The sequence below is a fragment of the Miniopterus natalensis genome, chromosome 1 (genome assembly GCF_054644295.1).
Source record: "Miniopterus natalensis isolate mMinNat1 chromosome 1, mMinNat1.hap1, whole genome shotgun sequence".
In the NCBI taxonomy this organism is placed as follows: domain Eukaryota; kingdom Metazoa; phylum Chordata; class Mammalia; order Chiroptera; family Miniopteridae; genus Miniopterus; species Miniopterus natalensis.
In genome coordinates this window covers 60,242,889-60,268,996 of record NC_142081.1, presented here as the reverse complement: position 1 = coordinate 60,268,996, position 26,108 = coordinate 60,242,889, and the positions used below count along the sequence as shown (strand labels likewise).

The 26,108-nt window shown below is 40.0% G+C and overlaps 1 protein-coding gene across 5 annotated transcripts in view; it reads left to right on the top strand.

The window, feature by feature from the left end:
• Positions 1 to 26,108, top strand: part of EIF2AK4 (eukaryotic translation initiation factor 2 alpha kinase 4) — an 89,798-nt gene that overhangs the window by 55,589 nt on the left and 8,101 nt on the right. For all 5 annotated transcript variants that reach the window (XR_015715314.1, XM_087822340.1, XM_087822338.1 and 2 more), the window contains 13 exons: positions 449 to 502; positions 3,613 to 3,849; positions 5,061 to 5,136; positions 5,536 to 5,657; positions 8,460 to 8,509; positions 9,469 to 9,637; positions 10,972 to 11,088; positions 12,522 to 12,587; positions 15,501 to 15,671; positions 16,048 to 16,182; positions 17,564 to 17,671; positions 18,297 to 18,425; positions 19,882 to 19,968. Coding sequence is in view for 4 of the 5 variants with exons in the window: in XM_087822340.1 (XP_087678466.1) it covers positions 449 to 502; positions 3,613 to 3,849; positions 5,061 to 5,136; positions 5,536 to 5,657; positions 8,460 to 8,509; positions 9,469 to 9,637; positions 10,972 to 11,088; positions 12,522 to 12,587; positions 15,501 to 15,671; positions 16,048 to 16,182; positions 17,564 to 17,671; positions 18,297 to 18,425; positions 19,882 to 19,968 (1,521 nt within the window). In the remaining variant the exon portion in view is untranslated. The remainder of the gene's footprint in view (positions 1 to 448; positions 503 to 3,612; positions 3,850 to 5,060; positions 5,137 to 5,535; positions 5,658 to 8,459; positions 8,510 to 9,468; positions 9,638 to 10,971; positions 11,089 to 12,521; positions 12,588 to 15,500; positions 15,672 to 16,047; positions 16,183 to 17,563; positions 17,672 to 18,296; positions 18,426 to 19,881; positions 19,969 to 26,108) is intronic.

The following is a 26,108-nucleotide window of genomic DNA, read 5'->3' as shown; positions in this document are numbered from 1 at the left end:
TCAAAAGTCATGTTTGTTCTCCCTTTTCAAGAATATCTAAACTGTCAAGTTAATGTTATACTTAGGGTCTTATTTACCAGAAAGGTGAGTACTTTGGGGGAAGTAGAGGTTTCGGTTAATATTTTTCTGTTACTCTGTGTTGATGGTTTGGTATTTTTGCCTTTTTTCATAAAAGCTACTTTCTCATTTTCTGAAACCGTTAGATTTTTAAATACTTTGTCCTCATATAAGGTGCTTTCTATCACCTAGGCTGTCACTTGGGTAAAGTGTATATTAATATGTATGTACTTGGAAGAATGGGCATCGGGTTTCAAGAAGGTGGCACCTCAGTGTTCCCTTGTTAGCAGATTTTCATTTCTGTATTTGAATTTCTTACCTCTAGTGAATAAATGCTTTCACTGTGGCAGTCTGCCAAGCGCTTGCTAATTTGAATGTAATATTCTTTTAGCCCACTTTGCCTAAGTTTCCAGAAGACTTTGATGATGGAGAACATACAAAGCAGGTAATTTTCTGATGCTTTAAATACTGTCTTCACACTTGGGTTTTAATTACTATTTTTCTTCTTTTTCAATTAGTAATCTTCTGTCACTCATTCTCTTGTGTCCTGGGAACAACGTAGGGGGGGAAATCAAAAGATAAAGCACTTAAAATGTTACTAGACTTGAAATACACCATAAAGTGCCAGGGATTGGCACAGAAAATGAACAAAGTACAGGATTCTTTTGTGTGGTTCATTGTGCTTTCGAGTGCTATTTGGAACCTTGCCTTAGCTGTTAAAAAAAAAAGAGAGAATGCTTTTACAGCTCACTGTTTTAGAGAAAGCTTGGGAGTTTAAGAAAAGAAAAATAATTTAAAACTATAATTTTGTTCTGTTTTCTGGTTCAAGTAGCTCAGATTGTGAAGGGGAAGATCAGATAGTCTGAAGTTATAGTATTTTAAAGGAAAATAATTTCTCTTCCATGCTATAAATATCTGAGTGTGTGCATGTAATTCATCATAGGTTAGTATTGGCATCCAGCTAATATAAAAGAATAATTATTAGTGAATTTATGTATTGTACTTCTGGTGTGCACTTTTTAGTTGCTTGTTTGTCTTGGTGAAGTGTTCCGTGGCTAATACTCTTGTCATATGGACATTTATTCCTTAAACCGACTGTCACATAACAATGTTTGGGTCAACGATGGACCGCAGATACAATAGCATTCCCATTAAGATTATAATGGAGCCCGGCCGGGCGTGGCTCAGCGGTTGAGCGTCGACCTAGGATCCAGGAGATCAGGGTTCGATTCCCGGTCAGGGCACATGCCCCGGTTGCGGGCTGCAGCTGATCAGTGACTCTCTCATCATTAATGTTTCTATCTCTCTCTCTCCCTCTCCTTTCCTCTCTCTGAAATCAATAAAGATACATTAAAAAAAAAGAACTTCTTAAAAGTTTAAAAAAAAAAAAATTATAATGGAGCCCGGCCGGCGTGGCTCAGCTGTTAAACATTGACCTAGAATCTAGGAGATTGCTGTTCGATTTCCGGTCAGGGCACTTGCCCTCTCCCTTCCTCTCTCTGAAGTCAATAAAGACATATTTTAAAAAAAGATGATAATGGAGCTGAAAAATTCCTATCGCCTAGTGTTATCATAGCCATCTTTTTTTTTTAAATATATCTTTATTGATTTCAGAGAGAGGAAGGGTTAGGGAGAGAGAGAGAGAGAGAGAAACATCAATGATGAGAGAGTCATAGATCGAGCCCGCAACCCGGGCATGTGCCCTGACCGGGAATCGAACCCCGATCGCCTGGATCCCAGGTCGACGCTCAACCGCTGAGCCTCGCCCGGCCGGGCTGTCATAGCCATCTTAACATTGTAGCTCAATGCAACACTCACGAGCTTGTGGTGGTGCTGGTGTAAACAAACCTATAGCACTGCCAGGCATATAAAAGTACAGCACGCACAATTATAGTAGTGAGATGTCCCCACCGAGGTTTGTGTCAGTACACTCTGTGATGTTCTCACAATGATGAAATTGCCGAAGGGCTCATTTCTCAGAATGTATCCCTGTTTTTAAGCAGTGTACAACTGTATTAATGTGGGGAATAGGAGAATAGAAACCTAGCTAGAACATGGCATTAATTTGCTGTTTCTTGCTAATTGGTTATGTATCTGGGTGGACAATTCACTTTTCTAGACTTTCGTTTTTCTCACTTGTAAAATAAAGGGACTCAATACCCTTTATTTATATATCAGCACTAGCAACCTGTAACTCGGTAGTGCTTATTATGACATTTATAGCTAGAGGAACCTGTTCTGCCTCATCTATTGAATTAGTAAAGAACCGCTAGAAAATACATTGAGTCATGTTTCTACTTCTTTTGTTATTATTTTTTCTTGTGTTTCTGGATGTCATAAGAAAATGTTCATTTCAAAGCCTTTCCCTGTAACAAGGTCAGTCTTACTCAGTATTTCCACATGTTGGCAGCTGTGGCGGCTCAGGAACTTTATTAAACTACAAACATGAAAGCAACTGTCCATACCATTCTCACAATGTGATTGTTCTCCATCACGACAAGTACTTACTGGGTACCCTTGAGCATTTGTGTTTGGACTATAAAACTGACAACCAAACCACCACCACTGCCACTTCCCACATCACAGTCACTGCTTTTCACCTGAAAGGGGGCAGCATAGAAAATGCTTATAGATGAGTGTAACACAAGCTCGCCACGCACAGAAATTAAGCAGTGTAATGGGGTCTGTTTTGCTGAATAATTCAGGCTATTGTTTTTACCAGTTTAATTCAACATAACTTTTCATAAAAGTTGTGACATGTCAGTTTCTTTCTTTACACGAAAAGCAATTACCTGTTTTTATTTCAGCCTGGGCCTGGGGTAGGAGTTTGGGGATTGGGGTGGTGAGGGGAGCATATATTAAAGATATATAATTAGAAAATGCTTAATATGATTCATCTAAAAATTGAGATTTTTCTGATCTCAGATATTCCTGTAATTCCTTGTAAATCCTTATTGTAAACAAGAGAATTAAGGAATCATTAAGGAACCTTTCGAAGGTTTATATTACCTTCCCATTGTTCCCTGCTTAATGCGGTGGTAGCTGTGACGGTAGAGTGTAACATAAATCTAGAGAATTCAAGGGAATGCTATCAATGCAGGTAACATAAATGGAGAAGAAAAAATGAAAACATGTTTTACACTGCTCTAAGTTACTACACATTATAATTTATACTAAAATTAGACATCTAAAAGTATTTGTTTTATATTCTCACTTTTTTTTTTGATACACTATTTTGTGTGTTTAGAAGGCCTAAGCTCTGCTTCTAGTTAGTTGTTGAGGATTTTGGGGGTCGTTTATGTCACTAAAATATAAAAAGAGCCTCTGTCTTTTAAGAAATATTCATGTTACATTGTTACACAACACTATGGTAGTACTGAAGTACAGCAAGGGGAATGACAAATTCAAAGACTTCCAGAAATGAAAACATACCCACTAAGTGCAAGAAGTGTGGTGTCTTTTCTTTGACTGGAAGTAACCACCAGCTTGTCAGGAGAATTCCTGAGCATCACCTGTTGCTTCTGATCACCGGTGTATGCTTGGGTTTTGTTACAGAAGTCTGTCATCTCCTGGCTGTTGAACCACGATCCAGCAAAGCGGCCCACAGCCACGGAACTGCTCAAGAGCGAGCTGCTGCCCCCGCCCCAGATGGAGGAGTCGGAGCTGCACGAGGTGCTGCACCACACCCTGGCCAACGTGGACGGGAAGGCCTATCGCAACATGATGGCCCAGATCTTCTCGCAGCGCATCCCGCCTGCCATCGATTACACCTATGACAGCGACATACTGAAGGTGGGCTTAAGCCAGGCTCAATAGAGAGCTTCACCTGGTTCATAGAAGGATCAAGTCAGTTTCTTATTTTTCATGGTTCTTTTAACATAAATTCTTAATCTGAGGTCTGTGTATTCGAGATGTGTGCATATGCATTAGTCTGGGAAGAACCACCCTTTTTATCACTTACTTGAAGGAATTTCTGACCCACCCCCTTCCACCCACCCAAGAGATTAGAAGGAGTACTTTTAGAGACTGAGCCCTGGCCCAGCTGCCCAGAGCCAAAGACAAGCAACCAGTTCAGTTACTGATCAGGTAGTATCTCCCAGTGCTGGCTGCACGTCGACCATACAGGGGCCCAGACCCTGCATCCATTCTGGAGACAGAATCTTCAGGTGTGAGGTACTTCAAGAGTCTGTTTAAAAGCTCCCAGGTGGTTTCTAAAGCACACCCAGGTTTGGGAGTCAACATTTTCTTTAAAAAACAAAACAAAAGGGAGGGAGAGGGGATAAAAAACAAAAAAACATGATCTGAAGCAATATAGCAAGATATTAAAATTTGATAAAGTTGAGTGGGTGAATAACAGATTTTTGTTATATTGTCTGTATGTTTCTGTATGCTTAAAATATGATATAATTTTAAAAGAGTAGCAGAGGAAGTAATGATAAGGTTTGTAGGAGATCAGTATAGATATTAGGGGCCAAACAGATTTTGCTGGCTGTCAATATTAGAAAGATACAGAATTATGGGTGACTCTTGTCTTTTTGCTTATCCATTGTGTCTAAATTTTCTCTAGTGAGATGGTACTACTTTTTCAATAAGAAACAAGTGAAAAGGAAAGCTCTTTACAAAATATCTAAATGCCACTTGGCTTTCAAGGGGCCCACTCTGAATCCCTTAGCTTGTGGGAGAGGGCCTGATGCTGTCTGATTGCCCCACAGTGGCCCTGAGAGTCCTCAGGGTGAATGTGCGTATTTGATCAGCTGTCTCTCTGAAAGGCAAATATCAACTTGGTTAAGAGCTTGGACTCTGAACCTAGCTGGCCCTCCTCAAGCAAGACGCATTGTAAGACTTGTGGTTTCTCTTCCCTGTTCAAAAAGGGACTGACTTGTTGACATCTCTTCTGTGATCCTCAGAATAAGCAATATAACTCCGACTGCAAGCCACAGATTAATATTTTAGGTGATCCTTTTGATTAGGCTTTGATGACATTTTAATTGGTTCTATTTTAGGGCAACTTTTCAGTCCGTACAGCCAAGATACAGCAGCATGTGTGTGAAACCATTGTCCGCATCTTTAAAAGACATGGTACGTCCTTTTGAAAAAACCATATGCCTTCTCAAAAGATGTTCTTTTTTTTAAAAGTACATTAAAAAGTACTGTTAATGGATTTGGGTGCAATTATATTTTACTTTTAAATACAATTACAAACAACTAACATGAAATTTAAGCTTATTTTTACAATACAGCTTGTTGAGGAGAAACAGATTTAATATTACAAACTTTCTGATTTGTAGAGCCAAAAATATGACTAGATTTGCAAACTTAACCTTAGGTGAGCTCTCCATTGAGAACTGACCACAGACTGATGATGATTCCCAGTCCCTGTAGCAGGGGACCTCACTGTCAGGTCTGTGTTCTTTTTAACTTGCCTCCTAGGAAGAACAAGAACCTGATGATTAGTTATTTTTCTCTACTTTGGTGTAGGAGCTGTCCAATTGTGTACCCCACTACTGCTCCCCCGAAATAGGCAAATATACGAGCACAACGAAGCCGCCTTATTCATGGACCACAGCGGGATGCTGGTGATGCTTCCTTTCGACCTGCGGGTGAGGCTGGGCACACTCTGCTGGCAGTTTGGATGCCATGTCTGGTCGCGGGGGTGGCACGTCTGTTAAAAGGTTACCCCCACCAATCTTTTTGGTTTTGGTTTTGTTTAGGCTGGACTTATAATCTAAATGTCACCCTTAGGGAACCTATTTCTTAATGAAGTTGTCAGGGTGAGAGCATTACTGGAATTTAGTAATCCTTTGACCCTGTGTGCATCCACTTTGCTAATCGCACAAGTGCTTTTGGCCCTAGAAACTGGGACCCTGCATATTTGCAGGTGCCATGTCTATACCTCAAGGTTAGCTCTGCTGAGTGACCATAGCAAGTTAACTAGGCCAATTGAGACAAATAATAAGTGGAGTTTTTTCTCTACTTCCTGGGTAGATCCTTGGTAACTTCCTATCATGTTGATGTCTAGAACAATTAAATTCTTTTTTTTAAAAATATATCTTTATTGATTTCAGAGAGAGGAAAGGAGAGGGAGAGAGAGGGAGAGAGAAACATCAATGATGAGAGAGTCATTGATCGGCTGCAGCCCGCAACCCGGGCATATGCCCTGACTGGGAATCGAACCCCAATCGCCTGGATCCTAGGTCGATGCTTAACCGCTGAGCCACGCCCGGCCAGGCAAGAACAATTAAATTCTTATAACAGCAGTGTCTCTGCTAACTGGGTGTGCTGAATTTTACTCATGCTTGCTTTCCTTTCAATCCCCAGGGTTCCTTTTGACGTGACACTCTTACCAGTTGTTCAGTCACAGGGTTGGCTGCTGACAAGCCCATCTGTGGCACTGTACATGCATAAGACAGACAAGAGTTTAACACTCCTAATGTACAGAAAGCACTGAAAAGTAGAGAAATGAGCAAAGGATATAACCACACAATTCTCAAAAGAAAATGCACAGGGCTAATAAACTTCTGAGATGTTCAGTCTCACTAATAATGAGGAAATACCAAGCAAAGGCATCTCCACTTCACCCATCAGACTGGCAAAACTATTAAAATTTTTAATATCCAGAGATGACAAGGGTGTAGGAAAATAGGTGCTTTCATATGTTGCTGATGGGAATGTAAATCGCTAAACCTTTAGAAAAGTAATCTGAAAGTATTTAATAAAACAAAATAAAAATTTGAAACACGAACTATACCCTGTGAACCAGCAACTCCACTTTGAGGAATTGATTTAAAGAAAATAAAAATACATTGGTGTGTGAATATTAAAAGTATGTTTATTGTTATATTATTTTGGTGGTCAAAAATTGAAAACTGCATGTTCATCTATAGGAAAATTGTTGAATAATTTACTATGGACTATTAAAGAGGTATAAGATCAAAATATATATATATGTACTCAGGTATATCCACATCTATATTTGATCTGTAGAAATGTCCATGGTATAGTGTTGGCTGGGGAAAAAAGTATGTTTCAAAGGAACTCTAGTATGATCCCATTTTTGTTATAAAGAAAGAAACTTTAAAAAAAAAAAACACAAAAAAACTGAGTGTATGCATAAGGCACACTGTATGTTTGTAATACCTTGTGTGTGTGCGGTATAAACATGCTCACATATATGTGAATGACCACGAACACCAGCTTGTCTGTATCACCGTAGAGTGAGTGTCAAAGAATACGCTGAGCCTCTAACTATTTTTCTGGAGAGGGTATGGAATCAAGGCATTTTCTTTTTCATATCTGTATTGTGTAGCTTATTGCAAGAACATGTTTTGCTTTTATGGTTTAAGAAAAAATGTCTTCCATATTCTTGGCTTGTTTTTCTCATACAGTAAGTAAAATGATTTTGGATTATTTTGAGTGAGAGGTGAATAAATAGCATATCAGACATTTGGGCTCTGTTGAAGAAAGGGTAGAAGTACGGACATTTACATAGAGATACTTAAACTGACCACTTCTGCCCTAGCCGATTTGGCACAGTGGTTACAGCAGCAGCCCTCGAACTGAAGGGTTCCGGGTTCAGTTCCAGCCGAGGGCACACACCTCGGTTGGTGGCTCGATCCCCGGCCCCAGTTGGGGCATGTGCAGGAGGCAGCCAATTGATGTGTGTCTCTCACATCCATGTCTCTCTCTCTGTTCCACTCTCTCTAAAAAGCAATGGAAAAAATATCCTCCGGTGAGGATTAAAAAAATAAAACTGGCCACTTCTTCTCTAGATGTTAGGAGACTAAAGTGTAGATTTTAAACATGAGCTCCCTTTCTGTGAGCTGATAGTCAGTTACAAAAGATAAAAAGTAATTTCCCTTTAGAATCTGACCCATTAGTTAATGATGCTTTCAGATCTCTTGGGGCAATCTGAAAATGGTTTTACAAGTTGTGATGATTATTAGTTGGTAGTTATTACAAATTTCTCCTAAAAGATCAATAGGAACATTAGGAAATTCACCACAAGAGAGCATACCCATTTTGATTGCAATATCATAAATGACACTTTTTAAAAATTCACAAATAACTTGCACTCATTTTAACTTGGCATAATAAAATTTTCCAGAGTATATTTAAAAGTGAATTTTTCTCAAACTTAAAAACCAAAGAAATACCACAATGAATATGGTTGGTGGTCTGTCCAGCAGTGGGTCTGCTGCTGGCTGACAGGAACATTTTAAGGATCGTGCATGACACGCAGTGCACAACTTTGTGAATGTACTGAAAACCACTGGATTGTACACTTGAAAAGGGTGAACTCTATGGTCTATGAGTTATATCTCAATAAAGCTGTTATTTAAAAACCAAAAGGAGTGTGCTAGTTGGCACATCTTGACATTGACCTTTGCAACTTTATTTCTCAGGTTCCTTTTGCAAGATATGTGGCAAGAAATAATATATTGAACTTAAAACGGTAAGAAACAATGGAGGTTTCATTTGGTGGGTGTGGGTGGGGGGAACCAGAAAGAATGTTTTATTTTCTGTGATCCTTACACAGTAAAGAATTTGAGGTTTAAAGTATTGCGCTTGGAATATGATCATAAAAACCCAGGCACAGTAGCCCTTTCTATAAAGTGGTGAGGAGAGTCAGCCTCCCCTTCAGGACGGTAGCAGTCAGGTAGGTACCCTGAAGCTCCTACAGTCTACTCTGTGACTTCTAAATATCCCCAAGCAACATAACTAATTATTTTCACAAATAGTGGCTTGGGGGAAAAAATCTGGCTGTTCTTGGATCAGAGATGGCCCCTTTTAAAATATATTTGGAGGGGTAAATGGGCAATGGTCCCTGTGTGAAAACTGCCTGCACAGGTAACTGAACAAAATCTGTGTGCAGGGCAGCGGAGTAAACCAAGCAGGAGTGCGAACACTGAGGAGCTCCGTGCACTTAGCATGGGGGGTATTTTCTGTACGTTCAGATACCGCAGGAGTCTAACACCGCGGGCTTCCTGAATTGGAGCAGTACTGTTGTCAACGAGGTATCCTACCTTAAGGCTCCTTTCCTCAGAAGAAATCAAAGCTCTTTAACATGCTTTTATTCTCAGCTGCAGGTGAAGTTAATAGTCATAGTTCTGAGGTGTGGGTATCACTGTGTAGAAAGCAAGCGCTTAAGGTAAAGTTATTTTTGTGTGTAATTTCATCTCTGTTTCAGACATTTAATGAAAAAAAAATAAGCCTTGTAGTTTAGTAATGCGAAGGCTAGGAGTTGGAACCTAGATCACAAGGCAAGATTGTTCTGGGCAAATCTGTCTTTAAGCTTTCTTGGTCATACCACTGATTGTTTTCATATTTGTTACTTTTATCTTGTTCAATGATTTCTTATGCATATTTGTTCCCAGTGAGCAATGACCTTAGAAATCCAGTTTCTCTCTCCAGATACTGCATAGAACGTGTCTTCAGACCTCGCAAGTTAGACCGATTTCATCCCAAAGAACTTCTGGAATGTGCTTTTGATATCATCACCTCTACCACCAACAGCTCTCTGCCCACTGCTGAAGTCATCTATACCATCTATGAAATCATCCAGGAGTTTCCGGCCCTTCAGGTTCCTTTCCGTATTCTAATATTCTGAGGTTATCCCACCAGAGTCCTCCCATCCAACGTGAGGTGGGGGCACCGGCCGCAGGACTGCTCCTCAGTGTGTGCTGACAGTGCACCACATTTTTACTAAAGTGACAGAAGAGTTCGATGTTTACCTCAGGCTCTTACCTCAGCCTTGACGTGAACAGCCTTTGTTTTTGTTTGTTTTGTTTTGGGAGAAGGGTGTTGTTTTTCTGCCCATTCTTCCAAAATGCAAGAAATTAGGCTAAGATTCCTGGGATGCTTTTTCAGCACATTCTAGCCTCTCCAGAGTCCTTGTGGCTGCCTCCTACACCCAGTCTCTCAACTCCCCAATGTCACTTTTGATCATGTCTGTCTGCTCCAGAGCCACTGGAGACTGGCACAAGGGTGTGCTGTCCTCGGGCCTTCCCTCCCCATCCCATGCGCCTGCGCTGTTCACTCCCCCCGCAGCGCTGTCAGTCACGGTGTCCCTTGTCTTGAAAGACTTTTCAGTACCCAGCCATGGTTTGGGTCCTTTCTCCCCAAGGAAGCCTGACTGCTCCTCCACTAATGGGCTAGCAAACCTTTCTTTTTCAACTCTCACAGCACTTGAGAGGAGATATCACCTGCTTCCTTGAGTTGTGTTTGTTGTCAGTTGTTCAGAGTGTGTGTTTTGTTTGTTTTTTCAAATTATTAGGGAAAGTTTATTTAGAAAGTTACAGAAGTAGTAGAAGTGAGCCAGCTGGGCTGCGTAGGCTCAGGAAACAAGGTATACAGAGGCCGAAGAAGGGCCCTTGGAGCATGAGGTGGGGGTGGGCAAAGGTAACACCTGGGGGGGAGGGGAGGGGAAGGGAAAGACTAGGGTGAGCTCCCTGAGGCAGAACTCGCCCAGAGTATGTGCTCTTTCAGGGCAGAACCCATGTGGCTGCTTTTCTGCATGCCCCACTGCACCTAGCTCAGCACACAGCTCATGACTCTGAACACTCATTAATTGGCTTGTGTGGACGAAAGCAAGAATAGCTATTTCACCAGCCATTGAACCAGATCCTTTCCCTCTTGAAATCTGTGAATTTGCTCAGCTTTTTTAACATAGCTGAAGGCCAAAGTATCTTTGGTGTGTGTAATAAAGTGTTAAAATATACTTTACTCTTTGATTACAACAATGTAAAAGGAATGTATATGAAAAAATAAGCTAGAAAGCAATATGCTAAAATTCAATCCTTCATGTTCAGTCCTCTCAGGTGTTAGGATCGTAAATTGGTGGTAAGACCCTAGGTTTGGTCATGTACCTATATTGCTTTTATAATTAAAATAATCTCTTTTGGGGGCATATCCTAGGAAAGAAATTACAGTGTGTACTTGAACCACACCATGTTATTGAAAGCAATACTCTTACACTGTGGGATCCCGGAAGATAAACTCAGCCAGGTCTACATTATTCTGTATGATGCCGTGGTAAGCATTTAATTACTTTGACTTAATATTGAAGGATAAGAATAGTTCATGGACATTTTCTTACTGATGTAACCATAGCACTGACTTGGGAGTTTATCTCCTTTCCTCATTGTTATAAGGTAAAAGAACCAATTCTCTGATTATATCAACAGTTAACAAGTTGAGCTTTTATTCTGGACTAAGCCTTGTACTAGTGGTAACCTCCAGGGTGCTTTTTTAAGGGTAACTTCTGATTTTAAAAGATCAGATTGTCTTATTTCATTTGCAAGGTAATAAAGTTCTTCACTAACCTACTTCTGGAGGCAAAAAAAATCAGTCCTGATACTTGCCAATAATGGCCTTTATTGAGGACCTACCCATGTGGCGAGCATTATTCTAATCTCTTTACATGGATTAACTCACTCCATCCTCACAAGTGCTGTTATTATACTTAATTTACAGCGGCCAAGAGAAGGGAGTGTCAATATTGAGAATAAAAGGCTATGTCCTGCCCTCGTTCTTTCAACCTACCTGTGCTTATCAGTCAAGTCATTTGCAGATTTGGATCAGCTGGATTGGGGGAGAGTGGTTTAAATCTGCTGGAGCCTCATTTACCGCCTCCTTCCTGTGGGACTGGGGCAGTGGCACCTCCAGTTCCTCTTCCGAATTAGCCACATCGTAGTATCAACTACTCTATAGTATGTGCAGAGCCTGGAGGGAAAACATTGAAACTTTTAAATAGTGTGATATTCGGAGGCTGGGATGGAAGTGAATGCTTGCTTATCTTCTATAACTTTTTTTCATATTAAACATTGTTTTTATAATAAGAGGCATCGAGGAGATTCAGTCACTAACAGTACCAGTCTGTAGTTAAGGCAGAACAAGCAGTGGTTGTGTTTTATACACCAAAAGGCTTAACTAGCTTTCCTTGCATCTGGCAAGTATACCTCGAGGCCCCTGACATTACTGTTTGTTTCCAGTGGTTCTCTCCTCCCCCAAAAGTGCTGCTGCTGTTTAGCAGTGACAGATACTGTATGATGTCAGTCAGACACTGGCAGAAGCCCCAGGGGTCTTGCAGAGGGGCCTCAGGTCAGCCTAACTGCCAGCGTGGTATGAAATGCTGAGCCTGTCAGTACGTGGTTTTTATTAGGGGAGCACATACCAGGTGACTCCCTCCCAACCCAAACAGAAACACCCTTATTAAGCCTATCCAACTCTTGAGTTGCCTTTTTTAATTCTTTCATGTCAGGGTTTTTCAAATTTTAAAACAATGTTAGTTATAGTTTTATGTGAAATGGGGGGGAAAATTTGTAAATCACAGAATTAATACATCCTTCATGATTAGGAGCAGTTTGTCCAAAATGAAGACTGTACTTATCAGAATTATCCTGGAAATTGTATCTTGTTTAGGGCCATTTGGTCACTCTCATTGTTACCTTTTTCTTCTACATTAGACAGAAAAGCTGACGAGGAGAGAAGTGGAAGCTAAATTTTGCAATCTGTCTTTGTCTCCTAATAGTGTAAGTACCTTCTAATGGTGTTATTATAGCTCTTTCTGTGAATTTGTGATACCAGAAAATGTCACCAAATTCTTGTTGCAGTGAGGCAGCAGCACTTCTGCCACCTCACAGACAGTTTTTCCCTTGAGTGTTAACAGGTACCATGGCAACATGGGATTAAGGGAAGAGGGAAACCAGTGCTGTGATCAAAGAAAGCCTCTCCATGCTGTGGCTTAATGTGCTGTAATCATCCTGTTCTTTCTCCATCACTAGACCAGAACTACTCTTTCACTCCCTGTAAAGGCCATGCCTGGTAGCACCTCCTGCTGAGCAGGCCTCGTACTAGCTATCCTATTCTGAAATAGATTCTATGGGACTAGAATGAGGCACAGAGCTCTGCGGATTCATGGATATCCACCCATCCCGCACCCCACCCCACCTGGGTCTTCTCACACCTCAGAACTGAATTGAAGCTCTTGCTTCCCTGGCACATTTCCTGCTCCTAAAATCTTGCATTTGATCTCATTGGCCATGATGAACACCTCATGGGATAACCTGGTTTGTATTCTTTCTACAGGCATCAGATGGGACCCAGATCTTTGGCGTAGTAACCCACACTTAACTGAGCTGCTGAAAAGCAGAACACAACAGGGACTTCTTCCATTTTCCTGAATATTTATATAAGAAGGGAGACTTTTTAAAAAAACTTTCCAGAACTCTTGTAGCCCTTGGATGGACATCATCCTGTGATCAGCAGAATTCACATATGGGATGGATTAAAATGTGATTGTGCACAGGTCAAGCAGAGTCGCTCAGTCTTTTGGACACTTAGTGTGGCAGGCAGGGTGCTAGGGATGGAAAGGAGTGGGTTGAAGAGTCTACAGACCACTTTCAATTCTTAATTAGTATTGGCCTTTAAAAAGACATGAGGGGTTACATGCGGCATGTATCTACCCTCAGCTCTTTAAAACAGCTTTCACAGGGCACATGTAGACTACAATGTAAAGAAACCACTCCTACAGTTTGCAGGCAGGGAAAGTAAAGCAGATATGTAGCACTGGGAGCTCTAGAAATTCAGCCAGGTTAAATTTTAAATGTTAAATATTGGAGGAGATATTGATGATATGCAAAGAGATCCAATGGCATAATATTCTAATACAAAAAACGGTATTTACATAATACCATAGACATGCACAGCTCATACCTGTGTGCACAAATAGCCCTGAGTATAAGTAACACAAAGAATTTGTTCAGGCCCGGCCGGGTGTGGCTCAGTGGTTGAGCATTGACCTAGGATCCAGGCGATCAGGGTTCGATTCCCGGTTGGGGCACATGCCCGGGTTGTGGGCTCGGATCAATGACTCTCTCATCATTGATGTTTCTAACTCTCTCTCTCCCTTTCCTTTCCTCTCTCTGAAATCAGTAAAGATATATTAAAAAAAAAAAAAAAAAAAAAGAATTTGTTCAGGCCCGATTCAGTAATTCCCTACCTGACAGTTCAAGCCCAAAAGGTTCTTGGGTCTGATGTCATATTTCAAAACTATTTCACACTTGCACATGAAAGCTAAGCATTGGTTGCTTAAAGTATTGGCTTTTTTTTTGCTAAATCTCTACCCACTGGTCATTTGATGATGATAAGCGTTAATTCAGAGTTATGTGTTTGGTTAGTTTAAAATGGAACAATTAGTATCTAATAAACATAATTAGTACTCTCATTTAAAAATGGAACTCTAAGTATATTAAAAAGGGGAGTAGGAATTCTGCAAAACAGTTTCAAATACCTGGCCCAGTCTTCTTATTTTACAAATGAGGTGCCAAGGCCCAAAGAGATACTATGAGTTGTCCATAGTGCCGAGGAGTTTGTCAAGGACCCAAACCTGGGGATGTTGATGCTATTGGTATTTTATTAATATGGAAATTTAATGTTAAAATTTATTGAGAAGAAATGTTTATTAAAAAGAAAAAATTTAAATGAATTTTTATTTAAATTAAATTTAAATTTAAAATATTTTAAAATTAAAATATTTTATCTTTAGTAAAGGAATTGTAGGAGTTTTTAACACTTTGGATATTTTAAAAAATATAAATAACTTATTATTATATTAAACTATATTAAGCTGACTGTTCATTCAACTCTTAGTTTCCAGGTGCCAGTTTAGAGGTGAACCAGGTTCTGCTCGCCTAAAGCCTTAAAATAGCTACAGTTTTGTTTCTTAATGGTTTCCACTTTCGGTCGGAGAGTTTTCCCTGGTCCTATGATCCTGTCCTTTCCTCTTCACCTGCTCTGTGCCAGCGCCGGTGCCTGGCCCGCAGAGGGGTCCGCATGGCCCTGCCCTGTCCCGGGAGAGACGGGGTGTACCACTGGCAAGAGCTAGGGGCTGGTGTCGGGGTCTGAGCTGGAGGGGAGGAAAGATAGGGGGCTGCCTGCAGGAGATGACAGCCGGGCTGCATCCCCCCTACAAATAGTAATCCCTGCAGCAGAGGGAGGAGGGGGATTTCTGGCTGATCGGCTGTGGTACCAGATAGAAGGAGTCGGACTTTGCCTCCCTTCCCCCCCTCCCCCGTGTGTGCCTGTAGTATGGGAATTCGTGAGAGCGAGGACAGAAAGGGGAGCAACACTGGCTCGAAAATAGATGATGGAGGCTCTGCTAGAGCCAAGGTCTGCTCGGCTGGGGTCAGCGTTAACTGAGCAAGTGTGTGACTAAGAATGAACTGGGAGGAGGCTCCAGAAGCACTTCTGGGAGGTGCCTTAGAGCTGTTGGGAAAGGATCATCCTCATCGGGGATTATGGTGAAGGCTAAAATAACCTTCAGCTACAAAATCCTCCCCTTGGAGCTGCCGGGCTCTGACGGCTTCCCCTGGGTGTAGGACACGCTGTGCAGAGGGTCTTCCCTGCCGCCGACTGCGCGCTGACTGTGCCTCTTTGCTTTCTAGCTGTGTCGACTCTACAAATTTATTGAGCAGAAGGGAGATTTGCAAGATTTAACACCAACAATAAATTCATTAATAAAACAAAAAACGGGTGTTGCCCAGCTGGTGAAGTATGGCTTAAAAGATCTAGAGGAGGTTGTTGGACTGTTGAAGAAACTTGGCATAAAGTTACAGGTTTGGCAATTGTTTGATTCTGGTGGTACAGATCTGTAGCATTAATAACAGCACAAAAGGGAAATGGGGTTTGTTGTATTCATGCTAATAAGTGTTTCCTTGTTCCAGAAGAGCTCTGCTTTCTACATTTTGGAACATTTGATACTTAGTAATAATTTTGGCTTAAATCAGAATTCGCTGTGCAAGCATCACGATTCCTTTTGTGCAGCAATTCTTATGTCATTTAGCCTCAGAGAACACAGCTGTTTCTCTTGCTTGGCGGGCTATAGCGAAACAGACTTCGTGCCAGATCTTACTGAATGCTAAATAGATTGTTCTGATGCTATTGATGGAAAACAGTGCCTTTGATCTGTTCGTGTGGCATTTTACTTGACAGGTCTTGATCAATTTGGGCTTGGTTTACAAAGTGCAGCAGCACAGTGGGATCATCTTCCAGTTTGTGGCGTTCATCAGGCGGAGGCAGAGGGCTATCTCTGAAATCCTTGCAGCCGGGGGCAGATACGACCTGCTGGTGAGGCTGGCCCTGGATTCATTGATCTGTTCTAGCTTAATTTCATTTTTCCCCTCAATTTGTTATTTTGAAGTTTTTCAAACCTACAGGAAAATGAAACCAGTGGTATAATCGAACACCTGTATATCTTTTATCTAGGAATAGAAATGTCTTGTGAACCACACTTGTAATGTTTTTAAACTTTTATTTTAAAATAATTTTAGATTTACAGGAAGTTACAAAGATAGTACAGACAGGTCTGTATACCTTTTACCCAGTTTCTTCAGATGGTTAAACCTGGCATAACTCTAATATCAGCACCAGGAAATGGGCATATGCATATAATTCTATGCCATTTTATCCAAGTGTAGATTCCCGTAACCGCCAATGAAGTGTGGAAACCTTGGCTGCCTTTATGTCCCTTTATCCCACCCCCCATTTATAATGTAATTGTTTTAAATACTTCCTCTGTATACATTGGGATCTACATCAGACAATGTTATACTTGTTACTTTGACAGTCAAACTCTGAGAAACTCAAGAGAAGAAGAAAGTCTGTTGTATTTCCCCAACATTTCTGGTTTCTGATTAGAAATCTGCTGTTATTTGAATTTTTCTCTATAGGAAAAGTGAGTCTCACTTGATAGTTTTAGTTTTAAAGAGTTTTTTTTCTTTGTCTTTATTTTGAAGTTTAGTTGTGATATGTCTTGACTGGAACAGGGCAGTTAATTGTCTGAAAGTTTCCTGTCCTGCTGGGTTGCCCCCTTTTTGGTCTTTTAGCTAGAAAAAGCAGGTTTTCATCAGGCTTTTTTGTTGGTTCCCCTTGGCATGTCTGGGTTGCCAGTTTCTCCAGCACCCAATCCAGGATATATGAGGCAAAGACCAAACCTAGGAAGTAGCTATGTGTCCTGTGGGCTCCTGGCCAGTCTGCCGCCTTCTCTCCATTTCAGAATCTTCTTACGTTTGTTTTATATGTAGTGTCCAGGATTTTTAGGTGTACTTAGCAGGAGGAATAGGAAGAAGTATACTTACCCATCTTGGGTCCAGAACCTACATGTTACATTTTAAATTACCTAGTATTATAAAATAAGAAACAGGTGGAATTAATTTTAATAATATAGTTTGTTTAATACAATATATCCAAAATATTATTTCAACACGTAACCAAAATATTTGAAATTTTAAAAATTGAGCAATTATACCTTCTTTTTTTATTCTGAATCTTTACAACCAGTGTGTATTTTACATACAGCATATGTCAGTTCAGATTAGCTGTATTTAAAATGCTCAAGCCGCGTGTGGCTAGTGGCTGCCATATTGAACAGTGTGGTTCTAGATATAACGTTTTCCTGAATTGCAGTTTCTTCTCTTTCATAACCAGAGCTGTGTGTCTTTCTCTGCAGATTCCCCAGTTTAGAGGACCACAGGCTCTGGGGCCAGTTCCCACTGCCATTGGGGTCAGCATAGCTATAGACAAGATATCTGCTGCTGTCCTCAACATGGAAGAACCTGTAAGTTCTGACTTTGCTTTCCAGTGCGCTTTGAGCTGTCTTTTATTTTGTAGTCATTTACATGGAGCCCCAGATGCAGCAGTGATAGACTAGGGTTAGGGAGACTACCTTTGCCATGATAGACAAGCCTAAAACTTGGTGTGAGTCCTTGCATTTCAGTCCTTAGTCTCTAGCCAGGGGACCTCAGACAATCCATCCTTCCTTTTCTAGCCTCACTCTTATCTGCAATGAGCTATGTAGGTGTGAGGTATTACAGTTGTTTAACAGGCTTATATCAAAGCCCCTTGTTCAGAAATCCTGCTGTACTCTACAGACCTAAAAATGGTTCTTTTTCCTTTGTGTTTCAAGTAAGATTAGTTTTCCAAAAGGAAAAGTATCTTCCTGATTGATGACTTAGGGTAAGCTGAAATAATTTCTATCTTAAAAGATGAATATTAAAGTTTTTTATTGTGCTTTTTTTTTTTTTACTATATAATTTTGAAATAAAGGCTTCCACACATATGTTGCTGTACAAGATTTCAAAATGCCAGTCTTCACATGGGTGCTGCCTCCTTCCTGGTGCTGGTCCCACCTACATGCCTGTAGTCTGGCTCTTCTAAATGTTATCACTCTGTTTCTGATCCAGGTTACAATAAGCTCTTGTGACCTCCTGGTTGTAAGTGTCGGTCAGATGTCCATGTCCAGGGCCATCAACATAACCCAGAAACTCTGGACGGCGGGAATCACAGCAGAAATCATGTATGACTGGTCACAGGTAATGAGACAAACAGCACCAGTGAATGGAGTGCTAATAGTCATGGCTTCCATGGCAAATCATCCTCTACCGATTTGGGTTTTCAGACTCTTATCTCTGTGGTTACAGTTGCTTCCTGCGTTAGTTTCTGATTGCAGCAGTAAAAAATCACCAGGAACTTAGTGGTTAAAAACAACACAAGTTCATTAGCTTACATTTCTGGAATTCAGAAGTGTGAAATCAGTTACTAACTGGGCTCAACTCAAGGTTTCAATAGGGTCATTCCTTCTGGGGGGAGAGTCCATTTCCTTGGCTTTTCCAGCTCCTAAAGGCTCATGGCCCCATCCTCCATCTTCAGACTTGGCAGTGTACGGCCTCCTTTCCTCTCCAACCTATGCTCCTGCCCTTACATTTCTAACTCTGACCCTCCTGTCTCCTTCTTACAAGGATCCTTGTTATTACACAGAGATCACCCAGATATCCAGGATAATCTCCCCATCTCAAGATCCTTAACTTTATCACATCTGCAAAGTGCCTTGTACCATAGAAGGTAATATATTCACAGGTTGTGGGGATTAGGACATAGACACCTTTGCAATCCATTATCCAGCCTCCCACACTTCCCAAAGGCATTCTGTGTATAGTGTGTTTGTGGCTTTATGTCGTCAGACCTCCCATAGCTGATTGAATACCTGTCTACCCTTTAGAATGTGGGGCCTTTAGATAAGTAACTTCTTACTGCCCCTCGGTGATCATCCAAGCTGTCCACACGTTTACCCACACCCAAGGTGCCCCAGAGCCTGAAGAGATGCCTGGGGAAACAGAACCCCCGCCCTCCGTCCTGCTCCTTTCACATCACCTGCCAAGTTGTTTCTGAAGCTACTGCTGTCCATTTTTGTGTTATATAAAACATCATATCAGAGTAGGCTAAGAGATAATTTTTTAATCATTTGAAAGTGCAGTATCTCTTCCATTTGTTAACTTGTTTCATAAATTGTTAGAGAAGTGCTCTGTGTTGCCGTAAAATATAAGCCCAGTAACGATGACATCAGTCCTGCACAGTGACACCCACCTGTAGGCTTCTCTGCTCTGTTATTCTTTGCTTTATGATTCAGTTCTGCTTTTCACCCTCCACTATTTCTTCTGTTGCCTTTGCTTTCCGCACAGGCTGTGTGTGTGTTGTGTTGTATAATTTCTGGCACCTTCCATCAAAATTTGAAGCTTCTGAAAACCTCTTACTGTGTCCTGACCACACGGATTGCCCATGGCCCCTTAGGACAATAGTGAAAGTAATGAAAGCAAAAGAGGTTGTATTCTGCGTTTGAATTCTGTACACTTCTTGCTTAATATTTATAACCCCTGAAGTCAGCATGTTCACTTTGAGAATACAATTGAACACAGTGTTTTCATTCTTTTTAATTCCTTGAAGCTGCTCCAGGTGCTCTGAGTTATTTCATACACTGTTTATTTATTTCAGTCCCAAGAGGAATTACAGGAATACTGCAGACATCATGAAATCACCTATGTTGCCCTCGTCTCAGATAAAGAAGGAAGCCACGTCAAGGTAAAGACTGGAGGGAATCTTTCACAATTCAATAGATTCCAAAACTGTGTTAACTGTGGAGCACCCAGCTTCCACCTGCATATGGGTGGAAATCCATTACTTTGCTCTCCCTCTGAATTGCTGGGCTTTTTATTGGAGAGAATATGAAATAAGGAAGAGAGGATCTAAACAATTCCTTAGAGCTTAAAAAAATAGAATAACTGGCTACAGTTTTTTCCTGCTTTTTTCCCCTTGTTTTCTTTTTCCATCTAAGAAAATAAGAATAATAATTAGAGCTGATACTGCCAATTGGCATATCCTCTGGCTGCTTACTATGTTGCATTTAACTAAAAATGCTCAGAACTATGAGTTCATAACCTTTATTTATGTTTTTAAAGGAAAAAATCAAAATCAACATTTTTCTTCTTTTTCTCTTATAATGTCTTTGGTTTTAATATGAGGGTAATATTGGCTTCATAAAATGAGTTGGACAGTGTTCTCTCCTTTTCTGTTTCCTGGAAAATTTTGTTTAGAATTGGTATTATTTCATCCTCATATATTTGGTGGAGTTTGCCAGTAAAGCCACATGGGCTTAGATATAGAGCTATTCAGGTTGCCTCTTTATTCATGAGTGAGTTTGGATAATTTGTATCTTTCCTAGAATGTTTCCATTTCAGTTAAGTTTTCAAATATTCCCTTGTTCTTTCACTATCTGTGGGATCTGTAGTGATATCCCCCTTTCATTCCTGACATTAGTAGTTTGTCTTCCATCTTTTTTTTCCTGATCAGCCTGACTAGAGGTTTATCACTTTTGTCTTTTCAGAGAACCAGCTTTTGGTGTCTGAGGTTTCTCTAATTTTTGGTTTTTTGCCTTCTATTTTATTGATTTCCATTCTTTATTATTTTCTTTATTCTGCTAATTTTGGATTTAGTTTATTCTTTTTCTAGTTTCTTCAGACAGAACTTTAGATCAGGGTTTGACAGATTACAACCTGCAGGCCAAATCCAGCGCAGAGCCTATTTTTGTATGGCCTGTGAGCTGCAAACTGTTTTTATATTCTTTGTTAAAAAAAAGAAGAAAAGTAAAAGAGTATGTGACAGAGACAGTGTATGGCCTAAAAAGTATAAAATATTACTATCTGGCCCTTTACAGGAAAAAAAATGCTGGCCACCTGGCTTAGATCACAGATTATAGGTTTTCTTCTTTTCTAAGTATGAGCATTTAATGCTATAAATTCACTCCAAGTACTGCATTAGTGGCATACCACATATTTTTTTTTGTAGTACTTTTATTTTCATTCAATTCAGAATATTTTCTGATGATTCTTCTTTTACCTATGGGTTATTAAGAAGTTCGTGTTTTAATTTCCAAATATTGGGGTAGTTCCTAGATATCTTTCTGTAATGATTTCTAGTTTAATTCCTTTGTGGCCATAGAGCATACTGTGTGATTTCAGTCCTTTAAATTTTATTGAGACAGGTTTTAAAGTCCAAAATGTGGACTTGTAAATGTTTCATGTACACTTCAAAAGAACGTTATTCTACATTATTAGGAGGAGTGTTTCATAAACATTAATATGCTCATGTTAGCTGGTACCATTGCTTAAATCTTCTATATCTTTACTTTTTTGTCTATTCTATCAATTTCTGAGAAGCTATAATTGTAGATTTATCTATTTCTCCTTTTAATTCTATTACTTTTGCATCATATATTTTGAAAATCTGTTATTTGGTGAATACACATTTAGGATTTTATACTTTCTAGATGAATTGACCTCCTTATCATTATGAAATGTTCTTTATCCGTGGTAATATTTCTTGTTCTGAAGTCTTTTGGTTAGTGTTTCCATGGCTTTTCTTTTTCCATCCTAACTCTATCTTTATATTTAAAGTGGGTCCTTCAGAGATAGTCACTATTTGAGTTTTGCTTTTTTATCCAGCCTTTTCAAAAACTGGAGTGGTTAGACCATTTATATGTAAGGCAATTATTAAAATGGTTGAGTTTAAATCTACCATTTTACTATCTGTTCTTTTTCCCTTTTTTTTCTGTTTTCATGTTTTCTTTTAAATTATTTTTTATTATTCCATTTTATCTCTACTGTTGATTTTACTGACTATAACTCTTTGTTTTTGGTGGGATTTTTTTTTTTTAGTGACTTCTCTAGGGTTTATAGTATACATCTCTAACTTATCACATTATACTTTAAAAGAATATGTACCTTCACATATATTGCAACAAAATAATATTACAACAGAATACTTCCATTTCCTCTCTCTCTCATTTTTTGTGCTATTGTTGTCAAATGTTTTTTGCTATCTATGTTATAAATCCCATAGTACATTGTTAATATCTTGGTTTTAATTAGTCAGTTATCTTCTAAAGTAATTTTTAAATAAGGGGGAAATGTCCTTTATATTTACCCACATATTTACCATTTCTGGAACTGTTTATTCCTTTGTGTTGAGCCAAGTGTCATTCTGATTTAATTTTTCTTCTTCCTAAAGAACTTCCTTTAATATTTCTGTTAGTGTAGGTCTGCTGGTGATAATTCTCTCAGCTGTTACTGGTCTGAAAAAGTCTTCATTTCACATTTCTTTCTTCTTTTTTTTTTATCCTCACTGCAGGACATGTTTTTAGAGAGAGAGGAAGGGGGGAGGAGAGAGAGAAACACCAGTGTGAGAAAGAAACATCAGTCCGTTGCCTCCATTCTCACTGATCACGTATGTGCCCTGACTGCGAATCGAACCCACAACCATTTGGTGTATGGGACTATGCTCCAGCCTACTGAGCCACCGGGCCAGGGCTCACTTTCTTAAAGTTATTTTTGCTAGGTATAGAATTCAATAATTAAATTTTTCTTTTCCCACTTTGAAGATGTGTTTTATTATCTCCTAACCTGATTTAAAATGTTTGCTTTAATTCTCTGAATATAATGTATTGTTTTTTCCTGGCAGCTTTTAAGACTTTTTCGCCATTGGTTTTCTGCGATTTGAATATTATGTGCATCAGCGTGGTATTCTTTGTTTCATGGGGCTTCTTTGACCTGTAGATGTATATAGTATTTATCAAATTTGGAAAATTTTTAGACATTATTTCTTCAAATTTTTTTTACCCTTTCCCCTTTTTCTGTCTGGGACTCTGATTATAGTATATTAATCATTTGATATTGCCCATAGCCCATCGAGACTCTCTTTTTGTTTTACTGGGTTTTTATCCCCTCTCTGCTTTATTTTGAATCAGTCCCTGATATTTTCTTTAATCTCTAATCTGCTGTTAATCCCATTTCTTATTTTAGATATTGTATTTGTTTTCATCTGTACAAGTTACATTTGTGTCCTTTTTTATGTCTTCCATTTTTCTCATTGTGGTTCTTATTTGCTTTACATTTTTTATAAGATTTAAAATAGGTGTTTTAAGGTACTTGTCTACTAATTCCATCATCTCTGTCATTTCTGGGTCTATTTCTATGTATTAATATTTCACCTGGTTATGAGTCATGTTTTTTACCACTTTGCATTCCTAATTTTTTATTGGTTGTTGGACATTATGAATTTTACATTTTTGGTGCTGTGTTTTTTTAGGTTCCTATAAGCACTGTTGACCTTTGTTCTGGGATGTAGTTAGGATGCTTGGATTCTGTTTGATCCTTTCCAGGCTTGATTTTAAGCTTTGTTAGCGCAGGTTCAGGGCAGCCTTTAGTCTTGCCCTAATTTAGTCCCTAGCAAGGCCCTTTGGAGTATTCTGCCTCGTGCCCTATGTATTATGAGATCTCTCTACTCTGGTAAGAACGAGAACTATTTCCATTCCTGTGAGTTCCAGAAATTATTACGCGTGCTTATTACTGGTGGGTGTTACCTCAGCCTTGGATGGTTTCCTGTCACCCATGCCAGGTCAGTTCTCTGGCAAAGATGTGAGTAGACTCCTCTGCAGAGCTTCAGAAATCTTTCCTTTTCTATGAGTGTGTAGCTCTCTCCGCTTTGGTCTTCTGCCCCACAATTTCTAGCCAACTTGGCCTGCCTAAACTTCAGGCCGTCCCTCCAACTCAGCAAGACTCCTGGTCTCTGTTTAGGTACCCCTCCCCAGCACTGCAGTCTACAGACTTCCTCAACACAATAACCTGGGGCACTTGTAGGAGAATAGTCCTCCATTGCTTATTGCCCAATGTCTGAAAACTATTGTTTATGTTTTATCTGGTTTTAGAGTTTAAAGCAGAAGGGAAATTCTTGTAGTAGTTAATCCTTCATGGACAGATTTGGAAGTTCCCACTACCGGTCTGCTTATTACTCACAAAATCATAAATAACCCTAAGTTCCACTGATCAGGCCTCTTCCAGAGCAGTGATTGCTCCTGCAGTATTACCAAGAGATGACTGACTAGCTTCTGCTGGATAATTCCAGTGTCATATGCACTGCTATGACATTTTAGAAACTTGAATCAGAATCTGCCTCCCAAAATTTACACTCACTGGTTTTAGTTCTACCCTCTGGAATAATCAAGGTAACACATCTAATTTTCCTCCTTCAAGTAAATTTTAGGAGACAGCTGCCATGCCACTTTAACTGTCTTCTTTTCTGGTGTAAACATTGCAGTTACTTAAGCCATTCATCATAACATGGTTTCCAGATCCTTGACCCTCTTAACCTCCTCTAGACACACTTAACTTTGTCAGTGTCTGTCTTTAAATGTGATACTAAAATTCTACAGAGTGCTCTAAGCATGTTCAGAATAAATGGGAAAGATCTCTGACCTCCCTCAATCCAGATACCATAGTTCTCCTAATACAGCCTATAAGTGAACCCTTAGTAACCACGTGGTTCCTTTGAATTTGTCATCAACTAAAACCCTGTAGGCTTTTCACAGTTATTACCATGTCTGGCTGGCCTTCTACAATGAGGCCTTTAATTTTAGGACTTCATATTTATCTGCATTCAATGTGATCTTCTTCATTTCAACATCATTCCAGCATTTCCAGCTCTTTTTAGTCTTGATTCTGCCTCTGTTAGTCATGTGTCGATAGCATCATCTTCATATTTGAAGGGCAAGGCATCACTTTATTCACCCATTCAGCAAATGCATTGTAAGCATTCAGTGTGGGAGGGATTAAATTGAGGTCCATGGAGGATACAGGGACATTTAAGCCACATGCCCTGCCGTCAAGGATCCTGTAATCTGGTAGAGAACATAAGACATTTGTGCATGATTATGACCTAGAAAATGTAAAGTGCCATGAAAGTCTTACACAGAAAGTTCTCTGAGGGTTCACCAGCGTAGCAGATTATTTCAGAGGTAGCAAGGATGTCTTCAGGGTGGAGGTGGGATTTATGCTGGATCCTCATGGATGGGCAGGATGTAGGTATGTGCTGAAAGGGACTTTTAAGCAGAAGGAATAGCAAAGGTAATGATAGTTCTTTCTGAGAGTGTCTGAAAGATAAAGGCAGGCCAGCCGAGAACTATTCTGGTATTACACTCAGTAATCTGTTTTGGGCAAAACAGAAGGATTGTAAAGAAGGGGACTTCAGCAGGAGAGAATGGTTCTAGCCAGATCATGAAGAGCCAAAATTCCTAACCAAGAAATCTGGACTTTAGTGAGCTACTAGTGGGGAGCCAGTGTATGTTTTAAACAGAAGGGGACATCAGAATTGTATAGGAGAGCACGGCCGGGCGTGGCTCAGCTATTGAGCGTTCACCTAGGATCCAGGCGATCGGGGTTCAATTTCCAGTCAGGGCACATGCCCGGGTTGCGGGCTCGATCCCTAGTCGGGGGGGTGCAGGAGGCAGCCGATCAGTGACTCTCTCATCATTGATGTTTCTCTCTCTCTCCTTTCCTCTCTCTGAAATCAATAAAGATATATTAAACAAACAAAAAAAAGAATTGTATAGGAGAAAACTTAACCTGCAGGGATGTGTGTAGTATGGAATGGAGGGAAAATTGAAGACAGGGATAGTGGTGGGAAGGATATCGGGCTGTCCCAAGCGAAGGCTGAGTGCTGGCCATGGTAGTCAAGATGAAACGGCAGGTACCATAAAAGTAGGACGACAGGAGTTGGGTTTGGAAAGGAGAGGGAGGAGCTGTAGAAACCGTGGTAACTGACCAGAGGATATCTAAGGGGAAGAATATGTGAAAGAAGGAAATGAAATTGGAGCTGGTTTGTCTTGGCCA